General features: G+C 45.4%; 1 protein-coding gene across 1 annotated transcript in view; it reads left to right on the top strand.

Annotated features, from left to right (window-relative positions):
* Window positions 1-17,212, top strand: part of LOC110513838 (synaptotagmin-7-like) — a gene marked incomplete at its 3' end in the record, with an annotated part of 98,265 nt that extends 81,053 nt beyond the window's left edge. Inside the window, exons 4-8 of the mRNA XM_036973475.1 lie at window positions 6,300-6,402; window positions 6,870-6,989; window positions 7,144-7,291; window positions 15,181-15,353; window positions 17,098-17,212. Coding sequence (XP_036829370.1) covers window positions 6,300-6,402; window positions 6,870-6,989; window positions 7,144-7,291; window positions 15,181-15,353; window positions 17,098-17,212 — 659 coding nt within the window. The remainder of the gene's footprint in view (window positions 1-6,299; window positions 6,403-6,869; window positions 6,990-7,143; window positions 7,292-15,180; window positions 15,354-17,097) is intronic.
* Window positions 17,213-19,539: the final 2,327 nt, after the last annotated feature.

The following is a 19,539-nucleotide window of genomic DNA, read 5'->3' as shown; positions in this document are numbered from 1 at the left end:
AATCAATCAATCAAAGGTATTGATAGAGCCCTTTTTACAACATCAGTTGTCGCATTCAATAAACTGCATGTGTGGAGCCAGTGCTAATGAACTAGAGGAAGAACATCTAGAGACAGCACTCTGCTTCCTGTTCTGCACATCCCCTAGAGGAAGAACATCTAGAGACAGCTCTCTGCTTCCTGTTCTACACATTCCCTCTCCTCCACCTTTCTGAGCCCCAGTAACCCCTAACATCAGTCAGCCTGTAGGCATCACTCTGCCTGTCAAGTCTGGTGTTGTACATCAGGCTGGATGTAGAGGGAGTACAGTGACATCCCTAGGTGCTGCTCTCGGGGCAGTTTTGTGTATTTTCCCCACTAATGTTAAAGGTTAGGATTGGGGGAGGGGAAGCTGATCCTGGACCACCTTTGGTGGTAAACTTTACCCCAGAGGGATTGTAGAGCAGGAGCAAAGCTAGTAGGTTATTGCTGTTATTGCTATTATTTCTATTGCTCAGCTTTTCACCTGAACCTGAGAATGCTCTGTCATGATGCGTCATCTAGCTCACCGTCACAGATCCTAACATCAGTCAGCCTGGAGGCATCAGTCAGCCTGGAGGTGTCAGTCAGCCTGGAGGCATCAGTCAGCCTGGAGGCATCAGTCAGTCTGGAGGAATCAGTCAGCCTGGAGGAATAAGTCAGCCTGGAGGAATCAGTCAACCTGGAGGCATCAGTCAGTCTGGAGGAATCAGTCAGCCTGGAGGAATCAGTCAGCCTGGAGGCATCAGTCAGCCTGGATGAATCAGTCAGCCTGGAGGAATCAGTTAGCCTGTAGGCATCAGTCAGTCTGGAGGAATCAGTCAGTCTGGAGGCGTCTGTCAGCCCGGTCAGATGTTGTAGAGCGCGGCTGTAGGCAGAGCTCCACCTTCATCACCACACCAATCTTCCATCAACCTGTACACCTGAGAATGCATCATGACTGCCTCTTGGATGACGCATGAAGGAGAATAAATCACTGAAGACTCTCACTCTCTATCGATAGAGGTGAGGAAGACGAGGAAGAGGAGGAAGGAGCAGCTAGAATCTGGCCCTTGAGTCTCTCCCCATGAGTTCATTCATTCATTCTCTGACCTGAGGTTACACAAAGTATTTTCCTCCTCCCCTCCTCTCCTCCTACTCTTCTCCTCTCCCCCCCTCCTCTCCTCCTCCCCTCCTCTCCTCCTACTCTTCTCCTCTCCCCCCCTCCTCTCCTCCTCCCCTCCTCTCCTCCTACTCTTCTCCTCTCCCCCCCTCCTCTCCTCCTCCCCTCCTCTCCTCCTACTCTTCTCCTCTCCCCCCCTCCTCTCCTCCTCCCCTCCTCTCCTCCTACTCTTCTCCTCTCCCCCCCTCCTCTCCTCCTCCCCTCCTCTCCTCCTACTCTTCTCCTCCCCCCCCCTCCTCTCCTCCTCCCCTCCTCTCCTCCTACTCTTCTCCTCTCCCCCCCTCCTCCCCTCCTCCCCTCCTCTCCTCCTACTCTTCTCCTCTCCCCCCCTCCTCTCCTCCTCCCCTCCTCTCCTCCTACTCTTCTCCTCTCCCCCCCTCCTCCCCTCCTCCCCTCCTCTCCTCCTACTCTTCTCCTCTCCCCCCCTCCTCTCCTCCTCCCCTCCTCTCCTCCTACTCTTCTCCTCTCCCCCCCTCCTCTCCTCCTCCCCTCCTCCCCTCCTCTCCTCCTACTCTTCTCCTCTCCCCCCCTCCTCTCCTCCTCCCCTCCTCCCCTCCTCTCCTCCTACTCTTCTCCTCTCCCCCCTCCTCTCCTCCTCCCCTCCTCTCCTCCTACTCTTCTCCTCTCCCCCCCTCCTCTCCTCACCTCCCCTCCTCTCCTCCTACTCTCCTCCCCTCCCCTCCTCTCCTCCTACTCTTCTCCTCTCCCCCCTCCTCTCCTCACCTCCCCTCCTCTCCTCCTACTCACTTCTCCTCCCCTCCTCTCCTCTCCTCCTAATCTGCTCCCCTCCACCTCTCCTCCTCTCCTCACCTCCATCTCTCCTCTCCTCCTACTCTCCTCCCCTCCTCGCCTCCTCTCCTACTCTCCTCTCCTCCTCTCCTCACCTCCTACTCTCCTCCTCTCCACCTCTCCTCCTCTCCTCCCCACCTTTCCTCCTACTCTCCTCCCCTCCTCTCCTCCTACTCTCCTCCTCTCCTCCTCTCCACCTCTCCTACTCTCCTCCCCACCTTTCCTCCTACTCTCCTCCCCACCTCTCCTCCCCTCCATCTCTCCTCTCCTCCTACTCTCCTCCCCTCTTCTTATAAAACATACAAGTGTTATTGTCACGTTCATCATAACGAGGAGACCAAGGCACAGTGTGAGATGAATACATTCTTCTTTATTTAAACGAAGACCACTAAACAAACTAACAAAATACCAAATGAACGTGAAGCTATAAACACGAGTGCTGACATGCAACTATACATAGACAATAACACACAAAACCAAAATGGAAAATGGCAACCTAAATAGGATCCCCAATCAGAAACAACAATAAACAGCTGCCTATGATTGGGAACCAATTCAGGCCACCATAGACCTATATATACCTAGACATACAACAAAAAAACATAGATGTACAAAAACCCTAGACAAGATGAAACACACATTCCACCCTCGTCAAACCCTGACCTAACCAAAATAATAAAGAAAACAAAGATAACTAAGGTCAGGGCAGGACAGTTATACATCGGTTTAAAGATTAACTTCTTGTTAATCCAACCACAGTATCAGATTTCAAAAAGGCTTTATGGTGAACGCAGACCATGCGATTATCTGAGAACAGTGCCCAGCAACAAATCATTACAAACAGTTACCAACCAAGTAGAGGAGTTACACAAGTCAGAAATAGCGATAAAATTAATCACTTACCTTTGATGATCTTCATATGGTTGCACTCAAAAGACTCCCATTTACTCACTAAATGTTGGTTTTGTTCGATAAAGTCCCTCTTTATATCCAAAAACCTCAGTTTTGTTCGCGCGTTTTGTTCAGTGATCCACAGGCTCAAACAACAGGCAGACGAAAAATCCAAATAGTATCCGTAAAGTTCGTAGAAACATTTCAAACGATGTTTATAATCAATCCTCAGGTTGTTTTTAGCCTAAATAATCAATAATATTTCAACCGGACAATAACGTTGTCAATATAAAAGGTAAACAAGTAAGGCGTGTTCTCGGTCTCGCGCATGAAAAACCTCTGGGACACTGTAGGGTCCAATCATTCAGAGTGGTCTTACTCCCTCATTTTTCAAAATAAAAGCCTGAAACAATTTCTAAAGACTGTTGACATCTAGTGGAAGCCATAGGAAGTGCAATTTGAGTCATAAATCAATGCATACTGTAATGGCATTCAATAGAATGCCAATTATATGCATATCCTAGCTTCTGGGCCTGAGTAGCAGGCAGTTTACTTTGGGCATGCTTTTCATCCGGAGGTAAAAATAGTGCCCCCTACCTTAGTGAAGTTAAACAGTTGACACACCTCCTCCTCCCCTCCTCTCTCTCTCTGTTTCTGTCGCTGGTCCAAGTGTCTGTCTGCTTGTTTGTCCGTCTGCCTGGCTATCTCTCTGTCTGCTTGTCTGTCCATCTGCCTCTATGTCAGTATTTTTGAGACCTACTTCTGTCTGTGTCTTCTTCAAATTACACAAAACCTACAGTTCAATACACCTTTAAATGAACATCCTCAGAATTGTAGGTGAACAGAATTCTGGACAGACGAACAGACCGTTTTTGGGGTCGTTGCTTGTATCCTTCCTGTCCCAAGGCATTGCCCTCACTCTCTAAGAGGTACCAGAGTGACACCTGTGTACATATGATATATCATATATGGTATATCATATATGGTATATGATATATGGTAAATGATATATGCACGTCACCAATGCCAGATCTGGGGTGCGTTCAGTTCGATTAAACTTTTGGTTCGTTGCGTGACGGTTTGTCCTCAACGACCCGTTTCCCCAAAACAGTGCTCACCGTTCTACAACAGCCTTTGTGGTACGTGATCAATATGAATGTTTGAAATTACCTGAGCAGCACTCACTCAATCTCCATCTGGGCCACTATAATCACACCGTCATTCAACTGGTCGTTCAGGACAGTACCTTTTTCATTGAATTAAACATTGCGCACTGTTCTGTTGTGCTGAACGCTATGATCCCGCCTTCACATGCCCCACCTTTAGAGTGTTATACTTCCTGGGTCTGGACCAATCATATGTCAGTATTAAAATGGATATAAGTACTCCACTGATACACAATTGGTATCATTCCATTATTAATTTCTCCATCTTCTGTAACACTCTAAATGTGTGATTTCCTTTTGATTTACGATTCTCCTCTCCTGTCTTTTTGTGTTTTGTGTGAAATTATGTTTGTGTATGCTCTATCTATCTATCTATCTATCTATCTATCTATCTATCTATCTATCTATCTATCTATCTATCTATCTATCTATCTATCTATCTATCTATCTATCTATCTATCTATCTATCTATCTCTCTCTCTCTCTCTCTCTCTCTCTCTCTCTCTGCGTTTATCTCTCTGTATCTCTCTCTCTCTTAATTGCTCTCTCTCTGTTGCTCTCTCTCTGTTGCTCTCTCTCTGTTGTGCTCTCTCTGTATCTCTCTCTCTGTTGCTCTCTCTCTCTGTTGTGCTCTCTCTGTATCTCTCCCTGTCTCTCTTGATTGCTCTCTCTTTCTCTCTCTCTGTTTCGCTCTCTCTAAATAGCTCTTGTTGTTGGTCTCTATTTCTTTCTGTGACTAATCTTATCTCTGTTTTGCTCTTTCTCTTTCTCCCTCTTGTAGCCTCTTCTTTCCTCCTGACTTCTTCCTATCAGACAAAAGCCTTTCTGCTTTCCTTCGTTTTCCTTCCTTTCTTTCTTGCAGCTCAGTTCTTCTCCAATGTGCTGCTGTTTGTTGATATGTCACTCCTGGGTTTCTGTTTGTTGGTTCTGTAACCTTTAACCTTTGTTCATGCTATTAATGCTGTTGATTCTCTTCTGATACAGATGAATGTTCATCTGGTTTATACTTCTTTATACTTTGTTCTTTCTTTCATTCTTCGTACCTCCGTCTGTCTTCTCTGCAGCATCTATCATTTCTTTCTCTCCCCCTCCTCTCCTCTCCTGTTGTGTACATTTGTTTGAAATGTTTTTATGTTTATTTTCCTGCCGTTGTTCGGTAGATGTTTTATAATGATATTCTTTAAGGTTTTTGACCCAGAATGTGTTGCAACTGAAGGGTGTTGATTTGCAGTAGAAGCCTCTAAGTGGTAGTTTACACTGCGGATACTGGCTTGGAAGAACCCTACATTCTCTCTCTCTCTGTTTAACGCACACACACACACACACACACACACACACACACACACACACACACACACACACACACACACACACACACACACTACAATGTCATCTGGTCCTGTACATGTCTGTCTATGTTACTTTCCATGTCTCTCTTTGTTACTATACTTGTCTGTCTCCTTTGTGTGTATTGGGGGTTAGGGGGTTTCACCATTAAACTAAGTTGCATGGGTATGATTTGTAGGAGCTAACGTCTCTGTGTATCCCAGACAGTAACAATCTTAAAACCAGACAGGGCTCTTACATTAAATATTCAGTATTGACACACCCTGGGCCTGAATCCATCGCTGGGCCCGTTCCATCCCTGAGCCTGACTCCATCCCTGAGCCTGACTCAATCCCTGGGCCTGAATCCATCCCTGTCCCAGAATCAATCCCTGGGCCTGACTCCATCCCTGGGCCTGAATCAATCCCTGGGCCTGACTCCATCCCTGGGCCAGACTCAATCCCTGGGCCTGAATCCATCCCTGGGCCAGAATCAATCCCTGGGCCTGACTCCATCCCTGTCCCAGAATCAATCCCTGGGCCTGACTCCATCCCTGGGCCTGAATCAATCCCTGGGCCTGACTCCATCCCTGGGCCAGACTCAATCCCTGGGCCTGAATCCATCCCTGGGCCAGAATCAATCCCTGGGCCTGACTCCATCCCTGGGCCTGAATCAATCCCTGGGCCTGACTCCATCCCTGGGCCTGACTCCATCCCTGGGCCTGACTCAATCCCTGGGCCTGACTCAATCCCTGGGCCTGACTCAATCCCTGGGCCTGACTCAATCCCTGGGCCTGACTCAATCCCTGGGCCTGCGTGTTTTAGAAGTCACCTCGTCCCTGAACCTCTCTCTCTCTCTGTGGAGTCTGGTCTAGCTGCAGTCAGACTCCCACCGCCTGCTTGGCTCCTGTGCTCAGCCCTGTGGTCACCCTGTCCTGTCTCTCTACAGGGGCGTGGGCAACAAGCCATGCAACAGTCCCAAGGGCCACCCCCCCGACGGACATTCCTCAGTCACCGATCTGGCCAACTCTCTCACCGGAGACATGGTCATGGTAAGACAACTTTTGTTGTAAGTTGGATAAACGCCCATGTAGTAACTAGGGTTCTATTTGGAACACAACCCTGATGACTTGCTCCTGAGAGAGAGAGAGAGAGAGAGAGAGAGAGAGAGAGAGAGAGAGGAAGAGAGAGAGAGAGAGAGAGAGAGAGGGAGAAGTAGAGGGGGAGAGAAAGAGAGAGATGGAGAAGGGAAGAGAAGAGAAAGATGGAGAGGCTGGCTCCCATCACCTCCACTCTCCACTCCCGCTGTCTATAGTCATCAAAGGGCTGTGTGTGTGGGAGGGTGGTGTGTGTACACGTGCCTGCATGCCTGAGTATATAGTTGAATCCTAAAACCCTTCTCTCCCTGCTCCTGGTGTTAATCCTCCATGATTTTACTATCACGTTCATTTTTTAATATGTGTGTTAAATTGTAAAAAAAACAAACCAAAATCTAAATTCCACCTCTCCCCCCCATTAGCTGTCCCCGGGATCAGAGGATGACGATGGTGAAGGTGCTGTCAGTGAGAAGCTGGGACGGATCCAGTTCTCTGTTGGTTACAGCTTCCAGGACTCCACTCTGACCGTCAAGATCCTAAAGGTATCGGTGGCTCTATGTATCTCAGTTGTAAAGCCGGAATCATCCGTTTGATTCCTGCTGAGGACACTTTTGCGAAATGTCATGCAAAATTGTAAGTTGGATAAAAGTGCCAGTCACTTTTATGGCATATGTTGTTACAATTATTATTATGAAGGGCCAGGAGCTACCAGCCAAGGACTTCTCTGGGACCTCTGACCCCTTCGTCAAAATCTACCTGCTGCCTGACAAGAAGCACAAACTGGAGACCAAGATCAAGAGGAAGAACCTCAACCCTCACTGGAACGAGACCTTCCTGTTCGAAGGTACATTTACATGCTCTTCTCAATGCTCTCCTCAATGCTCTCCTCAATGCCCTTCTCAATGCTCTTCTCAATGCTCTTCTCAATGCTCTTCTCAATGCTCTCCTCAATGCTCTCCCCAATGCTCTTCTCAATGCTCTTCTCAATGCCCTCCTCAATGCTCTCCTCAATGCTCTCCTCAATGCTCTTCTCAATGCTCTCCTCAATGCTCTTCTCAATGCTCTTCTCAATGCTCTTCTCAATGCTCTCCTCACTGCTCTCCTCAATGCTCTTCTCAATACTCTTCTCAATGCTCTCCTCAATGGGGATATACATGCTCTCCTCAATGCTCTTCTCAATTGTCTCCTCAATGCTCTCCTCAATGCCCTTCTCAATGCTCTTCTCAATGCTCTTCTCAATGCTCTTCTCAATGCTCTCCTCAATGCTCTCCCCAATGCTCTTCTCAATGCTCTTCTCAATGCCCTCCTCAATGCTCTCCTCAATGCTCTCCTCAATGCTCTTCTCAATGCTCTCCTCAATGCTCTTCTCAATGCTCTTCTCAATGCTCTTCTCAATGCTCTCCTCACTGCTCTCCTCAATGCTCTTCTCAATGCTCTTCTCAATGCTCTCCTCAATGGGGATATACATGCTCTCCTCAATGCTCTTCTCAATTGTCTCCTCAATGCTCTCCTCAATGCTCTTCTCAATGCTCTTCTCAATGCTCTCCTCAATGCTCTTCTCAGTGCTCTCCTCAATGCTCTTCTCAATGGGGATTTACATGCTCTTCTCAATGCTCTTCTCAATGCTCTCCTCAATGTTCTCCTCAATGCTCTCCTCAATGCTCTCCTCAATGCTCTCCTCAATGCTCTTCTCAATGCTTCCTCAATGCCCTCCTCAATGCTCTTCTCAATGCTCTCCTCAGTGCTCTTCTCAATGGGGATTTACATGCTCTCCTCAATGCCCTCCTCAATGCTTTTCTCAATGCTCTCCTCAATGCTCTCCTCAATGCTCTCCTCAATGCTCTCTTCAATGCTCTTCTCAATGCTCTCCTCAATGCTCTCTTCAATGCTCTTCTCAATGCTCTCCTCAATGCTCCCCTCAATGCTCTTCTCAATGCTCTCTTCAATGCTTTCAATATTTTTTTCAATGCTCTTCTCAATGTATTTGCTATATTTTATGAAGTGTACACTCGTTCGGCAGAAGCCATAGTCATATGGGTCGAAATGAATTAAGGTTGAGGGTTAGGTTAAGGTTAGCTTTAGGAACGAGGATTAGGTTAAGGTTAGGTTTAGGAACGAGGGTTAGGTTAAGGTTAGGTTTAGTAATGAGGGTTAGGTTAAGGTTAGGTTTAGTAATGAGAGTTAGGTTTAGGAATGGGGGTTAGGTTAAGGTTAGGTTTAGGAATGAGGTTTAGGTTAAGATTAGGTTTAGGAAAAAAGGTTGAATTTAGGTTTAGGAACTAGGGGTAGGTTAAGGTTGGGTTAAAGTTTGGTTTAGGAATGAGGGTTAGGTTAAGGTTAGATTTAGGAATGAGGGTTAGGTTAAGGTTAGATTTAGGAATGAGGGTAAGGTTAAGATTAGGATTAGGTTTAGGAATGAGGGTAAGGTTAAGGTGGGGGTTATGATGGCACCAACAGAAATGGTCGCCCTGTCGCTAGCTCCTAGCCAACTTGCCAGTATTTGATTTTTTTGTGTGTTACTTCTTACATTATTTGCTTAGAACATTTCTCACATTATTACCTACATCCACTTCCGAGTATTTTACTCACTAATGGTACTGTAACATACACTGTTTCACGGAAACTTGGCTCTCTCAGGATATACTTTCTGAGTCCTTACAGCCAGTTGGGTTCTGAGTTCATATCGTAGACAGGAATAAGGGTGGGGGTGTGTTTCATGATTAACTACTCATGGTGTGATTGTGATAACATGCAGGAACCCCCGACCTAGAATACCTCACAATCACATGCAGACCGTATTACCTCCCAAGAGAATTATCTTCAGTTATAGTCACAGCCGTGTATATTCCCCCTCAAGCCGAAACCACGACGGCCCTTAAAAGAACTTCACTGGACTTTATGCAAACTGGAAACCACATATCCTGAGGCTGCATTTATTGTAGCTGGGAATTTTAACAAAGAACATTTGAGAAAAACGCTACCGAAGTTTTATCAACACATTGACTGTAGTACTCGCGCTGCTAAAACACTCGACCACTGCTACTCCAACTTCCGGGATGCCTACAAGGCCCTCCCCCGCCCTCCCTTTGGCAAATCTGACATGACTTCATCTTGCTCCTCCCTTCCTATAGGCAGAAACTCAAATAGGAAGCACCCATGCTAAGGACAATTCAACACTGGTCTGACCAATCGGAAGATGGAGATGTTGTACCCACTGTCACTATTAAAACGTACCCTAACCAGAAACCGTGGATAGATGGCAGCATTTGCGCAAAACTGAAAGCGCGAACCATCGCATTTAACCAAGGCAAGGTGACTGGGAATATGGCATAGTACAAACAGTGTAGTTATTCCCTCCGCAAGGCAAAACATCAGAGACCAAGTGGAGTCGTAATTCAACGGCTCAGACACAAGACGTATGTGGCAGGGTCTACAGACAATCACAGACTACAAAGGGAAAACCAACCATGTCGCGGACACTGACGTCTTGCTTCCGGACCAACTAAACACCTTCTTCGCCCACTTTGAGAATAACACAGCCGACGTGAGTAAGACGTTTAAGCGTGTTAACCCACGCAAGGCTGCCGGCCCAGACGGCATCCATAGCCGCCTCCTCATGTGCAGACCAGCTGTCTGGTGTGTTTACGAACATATTCAATCTCTCACTATCCTAGTCTGCTGTCCCCACATGCTTCAAGATGGCCATCATTGTTCCTGTACCCAAGAAGGCAAAGGTAACTGAACTAAATGACTATCGCCTCATAGTAGTCACTTCTGTCATCATGAAGTGCTTTGAGAGGCTAGTCAAGGATCATATCACCTCTACCTTACCTGTCACCCTAGACCCACTTCAATTTGCTTACCGCCCCAATAGGTCCACAGACGATGCAATCGCCATCACACTGCCCTATCCCATCTCGACAAGAGGAATACCTATGTAAGAGTGCTGTTCATTGACTATAGCGCAGCCTTAAACACCATAACACCCTCCAAGCTCATCATCAAGCTCGAGGCCCTGGGTCTGATCCCCGCCCTATGCAACTGGGTCCTGGACAAAGAAACGGTAAGTACCCGTGGTAAGGACTGTTCAATATAGGTCTGACTAATCAGAATCTATATCCAATTGGTAGTTACAGTCTTGTCCCATCGCTGAAACTCCCCTACAGACTCGGGAGAGTCCGTAGGGGAGCATCTTGACACACTGCTCGCTTAACCCGGAAGCAAGACGCACCAATGTGTCGGAGAAAACACTGTCCAGCTGGCAACCAAAGTCAGCTTTCAGCTTTCAGGCAAAGGGCCCACCACAAGGAGTCGCTAGAGCTAGATAGGACAAGGAAATTCCGTCCAGCCAAACTCTCTCCTAACCCAGAAATCGAACCCGGGTCTGTAGTGATGCCTTAAGCACTGCGTTGCAGTGGGAGGCTGCTTCAAGATTGTTTTGATTAGACTCTAATATGTTCTGGGTTGCCTCTGATAACATTGACGTGTACACTGACTCAGTGACGGGGTTCATCAGGAAGTGTATAGAGGATGTTGTTCCCACGGTGACTGGGTTCATCGGGAAGTGTATAGAGGATGTTGTTCCCACTGTGACTGGGTTCATCAGGAAGTGGATAGAGGATGTTGTTCCCACTGTGACTGGGTTCATCAGGAAGTGGATAGAGGATGTTGTTCCCACTGTGACTGGGTTCATCAGGAAGTGGATAGAGGATGTTGTTCCCACTGTGACTGGGTTCATCAGGAAGTGGATAGAGGGTGTTCCTACAGTGACTGGGTTCATCAGGAAGTGTATAGAGGATGTTGTTCCTACTGTGACTGGGTTCATCAGGAAGTGTATAGAGGATGTTGTTCCTACTGTGACTGGGTTCATCAGGAAGTGGATAGAGGATGTTGTTCCTATAGTGACTGGGTTCATCAGGAAGTGTATAGAGGATGTTGTTCCTACAGCGATGATTAGAACTTATCCAAAAACTGTGGATCGTGCAAAACTGAAGGCCCGAACCACTGCATTTAACCACAGCAAGGTGACTGGGAGCATGGATGAATACAAGCAGTTCAGCTATGCCCTCAGTAAGGCAATCAAACAGGCAAAACATCAGTATGTGTACAAAGTGAAGTCACAATTCAACGTCTCAGACATGAGACTTAAAGTGGGAAGACAAGTATGTGAACCCTTTAGAATTACCTGGATTTCTGCATAAATTGGTCATAAAATGTTATCTGATATATGTCACAACAATAGACAGTCTGCTTAAACCAATAGCACACAAACAATTATAATTTTTTATGTCTTTATTGAACACACCGTGTAAACAGTCACAGTGCAGGTTGGATGTCAACCCTTGGATTTAATAACAGGTTGACCCTCCTTTGGCAGCAATAACCTCAACCAAACGTCAGGAGGAATTTTGGACCATTCCTCTTTACAAAACTGTCTCAGTTCCACAATATTCTTGGAATGTCTGGTGTGAACCGCTCTCTTGAGGTCCTGCCACAGCATCTCAATCAAGTGGAGTTAACTGGAACAGTGGGTTAACTGCCTTGTTCCTACCCCACCCAAACCCGCCACCCTATGGGTCTCCCAATCACGGCCAAATGTGATACAGGAAATGAACCAGGGACTTCAGTGATGCCTCTTGCACTGAGATGCAGTAACTTAACTGAGCCATTCGGGAGGCTAACCTCAGGAGGCTGAAGAAATTCAGCTTGGCCCCTAAGGCCCTCACAAACTTTTACAGATGCACAATTGAAAGCATCCTGTCGGGCTGCATCACAGCCTGGTACAGCAACTGCACCGCCCACAACCGCAAGGCTCTCCAGAGGGTGTTGCAGTCTGCTCAATGCATCACCGGGGGCACACTGTCAGCCCTCCAGGACACATACAGCACCCGATGTCACAGGAAGGCCAAGAGATCATCAAGGACCTCAGCCACCCGAGCCAAAGCCTGTTCACCCCGTTATAATCCAAAAAGGTGAGGTTGGTACAAGTGCATCAAAGCTGGGACCGAGAGACTGAAAAGCAGCTTTGATCTCCATTAAACCGTTAAAGAGTCATCACTAGCCAGGCTCCGACAGGTGCCCTGAACTTAGTCACTGTTACTAGCCGGTGCTGCACCGTAGAGACTGTTGGTTCGTAGTCATTGAACATTGGTCACTTTAATAATGTTCCCATACCGTTTTACCCACTTCATATGTATATACTGTTTTCTAGTCAAGGCTCATCCTATATACGGCGCCTTGGGAAAGTATTCAGACCCCTTTACCTTTTCCACGTTGTGTTTCATTACATCCTTATTCTTAAAATAGATTCAATTGTTTTTTTCCCTCATTTTTTCCCTCATTTTTTCCCTCATCCCTCATCGTCCTCTTACTCAGTTGTGCACCGGTGCCTCCCACTCCTCTTTCTATTCTGGTTAGAGCCAGTTTGCACTGTTCTGTGAAGGGGCGTTGTATGAGATCTTCAGTTTCTTAGCAATTTCTGGCATGGAATTGCCTTCATTTCTCAGAACAAGAATAGACTGACGAGTTTCAGAAGAAAGTTCTTTGTTTCTGGTATTTTGAGCCTGTAATCAAATCCACAAATGCTGATCCTCCAGATACTCAACTAGTCTAAAGAAGGCCAGTTTTATTGCTTTTTTAATTAGGACAACCGTTTTCAGCTGCGCTAACGTAATTGCAAAAGGGTTTTCTAATGATCAATTAGCCTTTTAAAATGATGAACTTGGATTAGCTAACACAATGTGCTATTGGAACACAGGAGTGATGGTTGCTGATAATGGGCCTCTGTACCCCTATGTAGATATTCCATTAAAAATCAGCAGTTTCATTTGCAACATTAACAATGTCTACACTGTATTTCTGATACATTTGATGTTATTTTAATGGACAAAAAGTACTTTTCTAAAAAATAAGGGCATTTCTAAGTGACCCCAAACTTTTGAACGGTAGTGTATGTTTTTAAGATTTAGGAATGAACGAGGGTTAGGTTAAGGTGCGGTTATAGTTACGGGTTAGCCACTAGGGTTAGGATAATGGTTAGATTTAGGAATGAACGAGGGTTAGGTTAAGGTGCGGTTATAGTTACGGGTTAGCCACTAGGGTTAGGATAATGGTTAGATTTAGAAACTAGGGTTAAGGTTATGGTTAGGTTTAGGAACGAGGGTTAGGGTTAGGTTTAAGAAAGAGTGTTAGGTTAGGGTTAGGTTTAGGAAAAGGGTTAGGTTAATGTTAGGTTTAGGAACAAGGGTTAGGTTTAGATACTAGGGTTAGGTTAGGTTTAGGAACAAAGTTTAAAGCTTGTTACTTTTTGGGCAACCCGACCAAATTCAAATAGAAATATTAGTTATAGATCTGTCATTCTCATTGAAAGTCAGTTTAAGAAGTGGTAGATCTGGTCTATGTGTGCTATTTCTATGCTTCCTGTTCTTAAGTTCCATCTTTATATATTTTACTTTCAGCTTCAAACAGCTTAATATTTTTGGTTATGATCAAGCTTTTATTATATATTTCACAGCTGTTTATACGGTGATTCTCTACAATATACTTCCTTGTTTTGTCATGAACTGAAATTAGGCAAACTATTAGAATTAGAAAGCTCTATAGCATTTTGACTTTCAACAGTACAGTATCTCTAATGAAAAGTTGAGAGTCCCCACATAAAGGCAAAATGGGATCCTTTATAGCAAAGATCACACATAGTCAGACAGCATAGACATAATTCATCGTTCAGCTTTGTCTCCTTTCCCAAACCCCAGAACCATAAACCAATCCTCCATATCAACAGGCATATATCAAATTGTCATTTAGATACAACCCACTCTAAATACAAACTCACGGAGAGGAGAGTGAGGCTATAGGTTAAGATAAAAGGGAGCATGAGAATGATTCCAGACACTGCCACCCTCCTTTCCCCACTAGAAAAAGGTAGGGAGTAAAATATATGTTTACACATGATGACACTTTGACCTCTCCCCTCTCTGTGGCCCATGCAACTTAGTTTTGACATAGAACAGATAACTGCAACCTCGCCACAGAATTACACAAAAATACCATTCTGATGAGAAGTAACTTACACCCATTTGATGAATATAAAAACATCTTACATATGTTACCAACAAATTCTGAATCTTCCCTAACACGGTTGAGCTAAATTGCGCTAATGTGATTAGGGTTAGGGTTAGTCTGATCCAATTTATAGTAGCTATTACAGTGAAATAATACATAATATTGTTGGAGGAGAGGGCACAGTTATGTACTTGAAAATGTATAAATAAACCAATTAGGCACATTTGGGCAGACTTGATACAACATTTTGAACAGTAATGCGATGGTTAATTGGATCAGTAGACAACTTTGCAAATACACTGCTGCCATCTAGTGGCCAAAATCTAAAGTGTGCCTAAACTGCAATAATACATTGTGGCCTTTCTCTTGCATTTCAAAGATGAAATGATTTCTTTCTATTATCTTTCACGAGATATAATCTGTTATAATCTCCTACATTAATTTCACATTTCCACAAACTTCAAAGTGTTTCCTTTCAAATGGTATCAAGAATATGCATATCCCTGCTTCAGGTCCTGAGCTACAGGCAGTTAGAGTTGAGAATGCAATTTCAGGCGAAAATTTAAAAAAGGTCTGATTCTTTTTAATATTTTCTCTGTGTCTGTTTCGCTCTCTCTCTCTCCCTCCCCTCTCTCCTTCTCTCCTTTTCTCCCCCTTCCCTCCCTCCAGGTTTCCCATACGAGAAAGTGAGGGAGAGGACTCTGTACCTGCAGGTGTTGGACTTTGACCGGTTCAGTCGCAACGACCCCATCGGGGAGGTTTCCATCCCTCTCAACAAGCTCAGTGACCTGGGACACATGCAGACCTTCTGGAAGGAACTCAAACCCTGCATGGATGGAGCTGTAAGGAGGGGGGGGGGATAGGGGAGGGGAGGGGAGGAGGAGAGGAGGGGAAGATAGGGGAGGGGAGGAAGAGGATAGGGGAGGATAGAAGGAGGAGGGGAGGTGAGGATAGGGGAGGAGGATGGAGCTGTAAGGAGGGGAGGAGGATAGGGGAGGAGGAGGAGAAGGGGAGGGGAGGGGATGATAGAAGGAGGAGGGGAGGGGAGGATAGGAGGTGGAGGAGGGGAGGATAGGGGAGGAGGATGGAGCTGTAAGGCTGGAGAAGGAGAGGGGGAGGGAGGAGGAGGGGAGGATAGGGGAAGATATGGGAGGAGGAGGGGAAGAAAGGGGAGGACGAGGGGAAGATAGGGGAGGAGGAGGGTAGAATAGGAGGGAAGGATAGGGGAGGAGGATGGAGCTGTAAGGCTAGAGAGGGGGAGGGAGAGGGGAGGAGGAGGGGAGGATAGGGGAAGATAGGGGAGGAGGGTAGAATAGGAGGGAAGGATAGGGGAGGAGGAGGGGAGAAAGAGGAGGACAGAGGAAGGGGGAAGAAGGAACTCAAACCATGCATGAACGGAGCTGTAAGTAGGGGGTGAACAGTTCAGGTACATTTGAAAATGTTCAGGTTTTGCAGAAATCCAGGTTGGATGTTGGAAAATTCCAAGAATCAGGAGGGAATAATATGGAATTTGGTAAAATTACTAGAATTTTGTAACCTCAGGTGGTCTGTCCATTCTCCATTTTACATATTTTTTTAACTTAGTCTTTTTCCTGGAAACCCGCCGAAACCAGGGCCCATATTCACAAAGAATCTCAGAGTAGGATCTAGGATCATTCATTATGATTACAATGTCACACCGATCCTAGCTTAAACACTACTGCACTTAGATGGGTGGTTTTGGTGGATGGGGTGGATGGGGTGGATGGGCGGTTGGGGTGGATGGGGTGGATGGGTGGTTGGGGTGGTTGGTCTGGATGGGTGGATGGGTGGATGGGTGGTTGGGGTGGATGGGTGGTTGGGGTGGATGGGTGGTTGGGGTGGATGGGTGGATGGGTGGATGGGGTGGATGGGTGGTTGGGGTGGATGTATATTGCGACATCACGGACAACTTTAGCATTGCAGCAACTTTGCAACTACTGCCTGGTAGCTAACGCTAACCCTAACACTAACCCATGTTAGCTAACGCTAACCCTAACCCATGTTAGCTAACGCTAACCCTAACCCTAACCCATGTTAGCTAACGCTAACCCTAACCCTAACCCTAACACTAACCCATGTTAGCTGACGCTAACCCTAACCCATGTTAGCTAACGCTAACCCATGTTAGCTAAAGTAAACCCTAACCCAAGTTAAGGGTAACCCTAACCCTTTAACTACATAGCTAGCATGTTACCTATAACCCTAACCTTAACCCTTAACCCTGAACTTAACCTTTAGCCTAGCTATTGTTAGCCACCAAGCTAGCCTAGCTAACGTTAGCCAAAACAAATTGGAATTTGTGTAATGTATACAATTGCGTTATGAAGATTGCGTTATGAAGAAAGAAAATCATGTAATACACATGAAAAAGTGAAAGTATTTTTCACAATGACCTGTGATAGTGTGTTAAGAAATGGGGAGACCTGTTGGTTTCGCTTTGTCTGTATGTAGTGACTAACTGTGTGTGTGTGTGTGTGTGTGTGTGTGTGTGTGTGTGTGTGTGTGTGTGTGTGTGTGTGTGTGTGTGTGTGTGTGTGTGTGTGTGTGTGTGTGTGTGTTCCCCAGGGGAGGCGAGGGGACCTGCTGGTGTCTCTGTGCTATAACCCAACAGCCAACACCATCACTGTGAACATCATCAAAGCACGCAATCTCAAAGCCATGGACATAGGAGGAACATCGGGTTGGTGTCCTCTCCTTCTCTCCTCCAGTCGCCATACCCAAGCTCAAGACCAAACATTTTAAGTAGGCTAAAATGATGTAGACTAAAACCTTCATCATTCCAATCCCCAAAGAAAATGCAATGGCTGCCGGTGTATTTCATGATGTGGAAACAACATCGATTAAACTTCTGTTGTTTCCACGTCATTTCCCATTAAAACAATGTGATGATGACGGTCGACATGGAAAACTGATTCGATTTGAAAACAAACCATAAACTGTTGTTTACTTTAAATCCAATAACATGGTGAATTGTTTTATTTTTTTATTTCACGTTAGTTGACAATTTAACCAAATGAAAATCAAAACCAGACTTTGGAATGAGGTCTGTGCCCCCTAAATCCCTACCTGTAGCCTGCCTCTGGTATAATGCATTTCCACCTCTCACTCATCCGTAATCCCTACCTGTAGCCTGCCTCTGGTATACTGCATTTCCACCTCTCACTCATCCGTAATCCCTACCTGTAGCCTGCCTCTGGTATAATGCATTTCCACCTCTCACTCATCCGTAATCCCTACCTGTAGCCTGCCTCTGGTAAAATGCATTTCCACCTCTCACTCATCCCTAATTCCTACCTGTAGCCTGCCTCTGGTATAATGCATTTCCACCTCTCACTCATCCATAATCCCTACCTGTAACCTGCCTCTGGTATAATGCATTTCCACCTCTCACTCATCCCTAATTCATACCTGTAGCCTGCCTCTGGTATAATGCATTTCCACCTCTCACTCATCCCTAATCCCTACCTGTAACCTGCCTCTGGTATAATGCATTTCCACCTCTCACTCATCCGTAATCCCTACCTGTAACCTGCCTCTGGTATAATGCATTTCCACATCTCACTCATCCCTAATTCCTACCTGTATCTCTCACTATCAGTGTTGCTCGTCCTGAATTAAAATGAGATATTGTAACAGATCAGTCTTGCTGGCAAAACACCATTAAATATTGCTAAGTTATTTATATATATTTATAGTTATTTAGCTATAGTGTGGAGCTATAGATGTTGCGTAGGAATCACAATAATATCTGAGACATTTCCCGGGGGAAACATTTATACGAGCCATCTCAATGGCTTCTATGTTGCAATATCAAAATTCTCTGAGCCACCTTGTTGATACAATGTTTCAGTATTCTCAGAGCCACCTTGTTGATACAATGTTTCAGTATTCTCAGAGTCACCTTGTTGATACAATGTTTCAGTATTCTCAGAGTCACCTTGTTGATACAATGTTTCAGTATTGTCAGAGCCACCTTGTTGATACAATGTTTCAGTATTCTCAGAGTCACCTTGTTGATACAATGTTTCAGTATTCTCAGAGCCACCTTGTTGATACAATGTTTCAGTATTCTCAGAGTCACCTTGTTGATACAGGTTACTACTTGTTACTACAGGTTACCATACAGGTTAGTCATGGTAGTACAGGTTACTACAGGTTACTACAGGGTAGTACAGGGTAGTACAGGTTACTACAGGTTAGTACAGGCTATTACAGGTTAGTCATGGTAGTACAGGTTACTACTGGTTACTACAGGTTACAACAGGTTACTAAAAGTTACTACAGGGTACTACAGGTTACTACTTGTTACTACAGGTTACTACAGGTTACGACCGGTTACTACAGGTTAGTACAGGTTACTACAGGTTAGTACAGGCTATTACAGGTTAGTCATGGTAGTACAGGTTACTACAGGTTACAACAGGTTACTAAAAGTTACTACAGGGTACTACAGGTTACTACTTGTTACTACAGATTACTACAGGTTACTACAGGTTACGACAGGTTACTACAGGTTAGTCATGGTAATTGAGGTCTCTGTGTAGTCTATTGACTTGTAGTCTATTGACTGGTAGCTGGTAGTCTATTGACTGGTAGTCTATTGACTGGTAGTCTATTGGCTGGTAGTCTATTGACTGGTAGCTGGTAGTCTATTGGCTGGTAGTCTATTGGCTGGTAGTCTATTGACTGGTAGCTGGTAGTCTATTTTCTGGTAGTCTATTGGCTGGTAGTCTATTGGCTGGTAGCTGGTAGTCTATTGACTGGTAGCTGGTAGTCTATTTTCTGGTAGTCTATTGAGTGGTAGTCTATTGACTGGTAGTCTATTGACTGGTAGTCTATTGAGTGGTAGTCTATTGGCTGGTAGCTGGTAGTCTATTGACTGGTAGTCTATTGACTGGGAGCTGGTAGTCTATTGGCTGGTAGCTGGTAGTCTATTGGCTGGTAGCTTGTAGTCTATTGGCTGGTAGCTGGTAGTCTATTGACAGGTAGTCTATTGACTGGTAATTG

This window comes from Oncorhynchus mykiss, unplaced genomic scaffold (assembly GCF_013265735.2).
Source record: "Oncorhynchus mykiss isolate Arlee unplaced genomic scaffold, USDA_OmykA_1.1 un_scaffold_257, whole genome shotgun sequence".
In the NCBI taxonomy this organism is placed as follows: domain Eukaryota; kingdom Metazoa; phylum Chordata; class Actinopteri; order Salmoniformes; family Salmonidae; genus Oncorhynchus; species Oncorhynchus mykiss.
The sequence above is the reverse complement of the archived record's forward strand: the minus strand, read 5'-3'. Positions and strand labels throughout refer to the sequence as shown.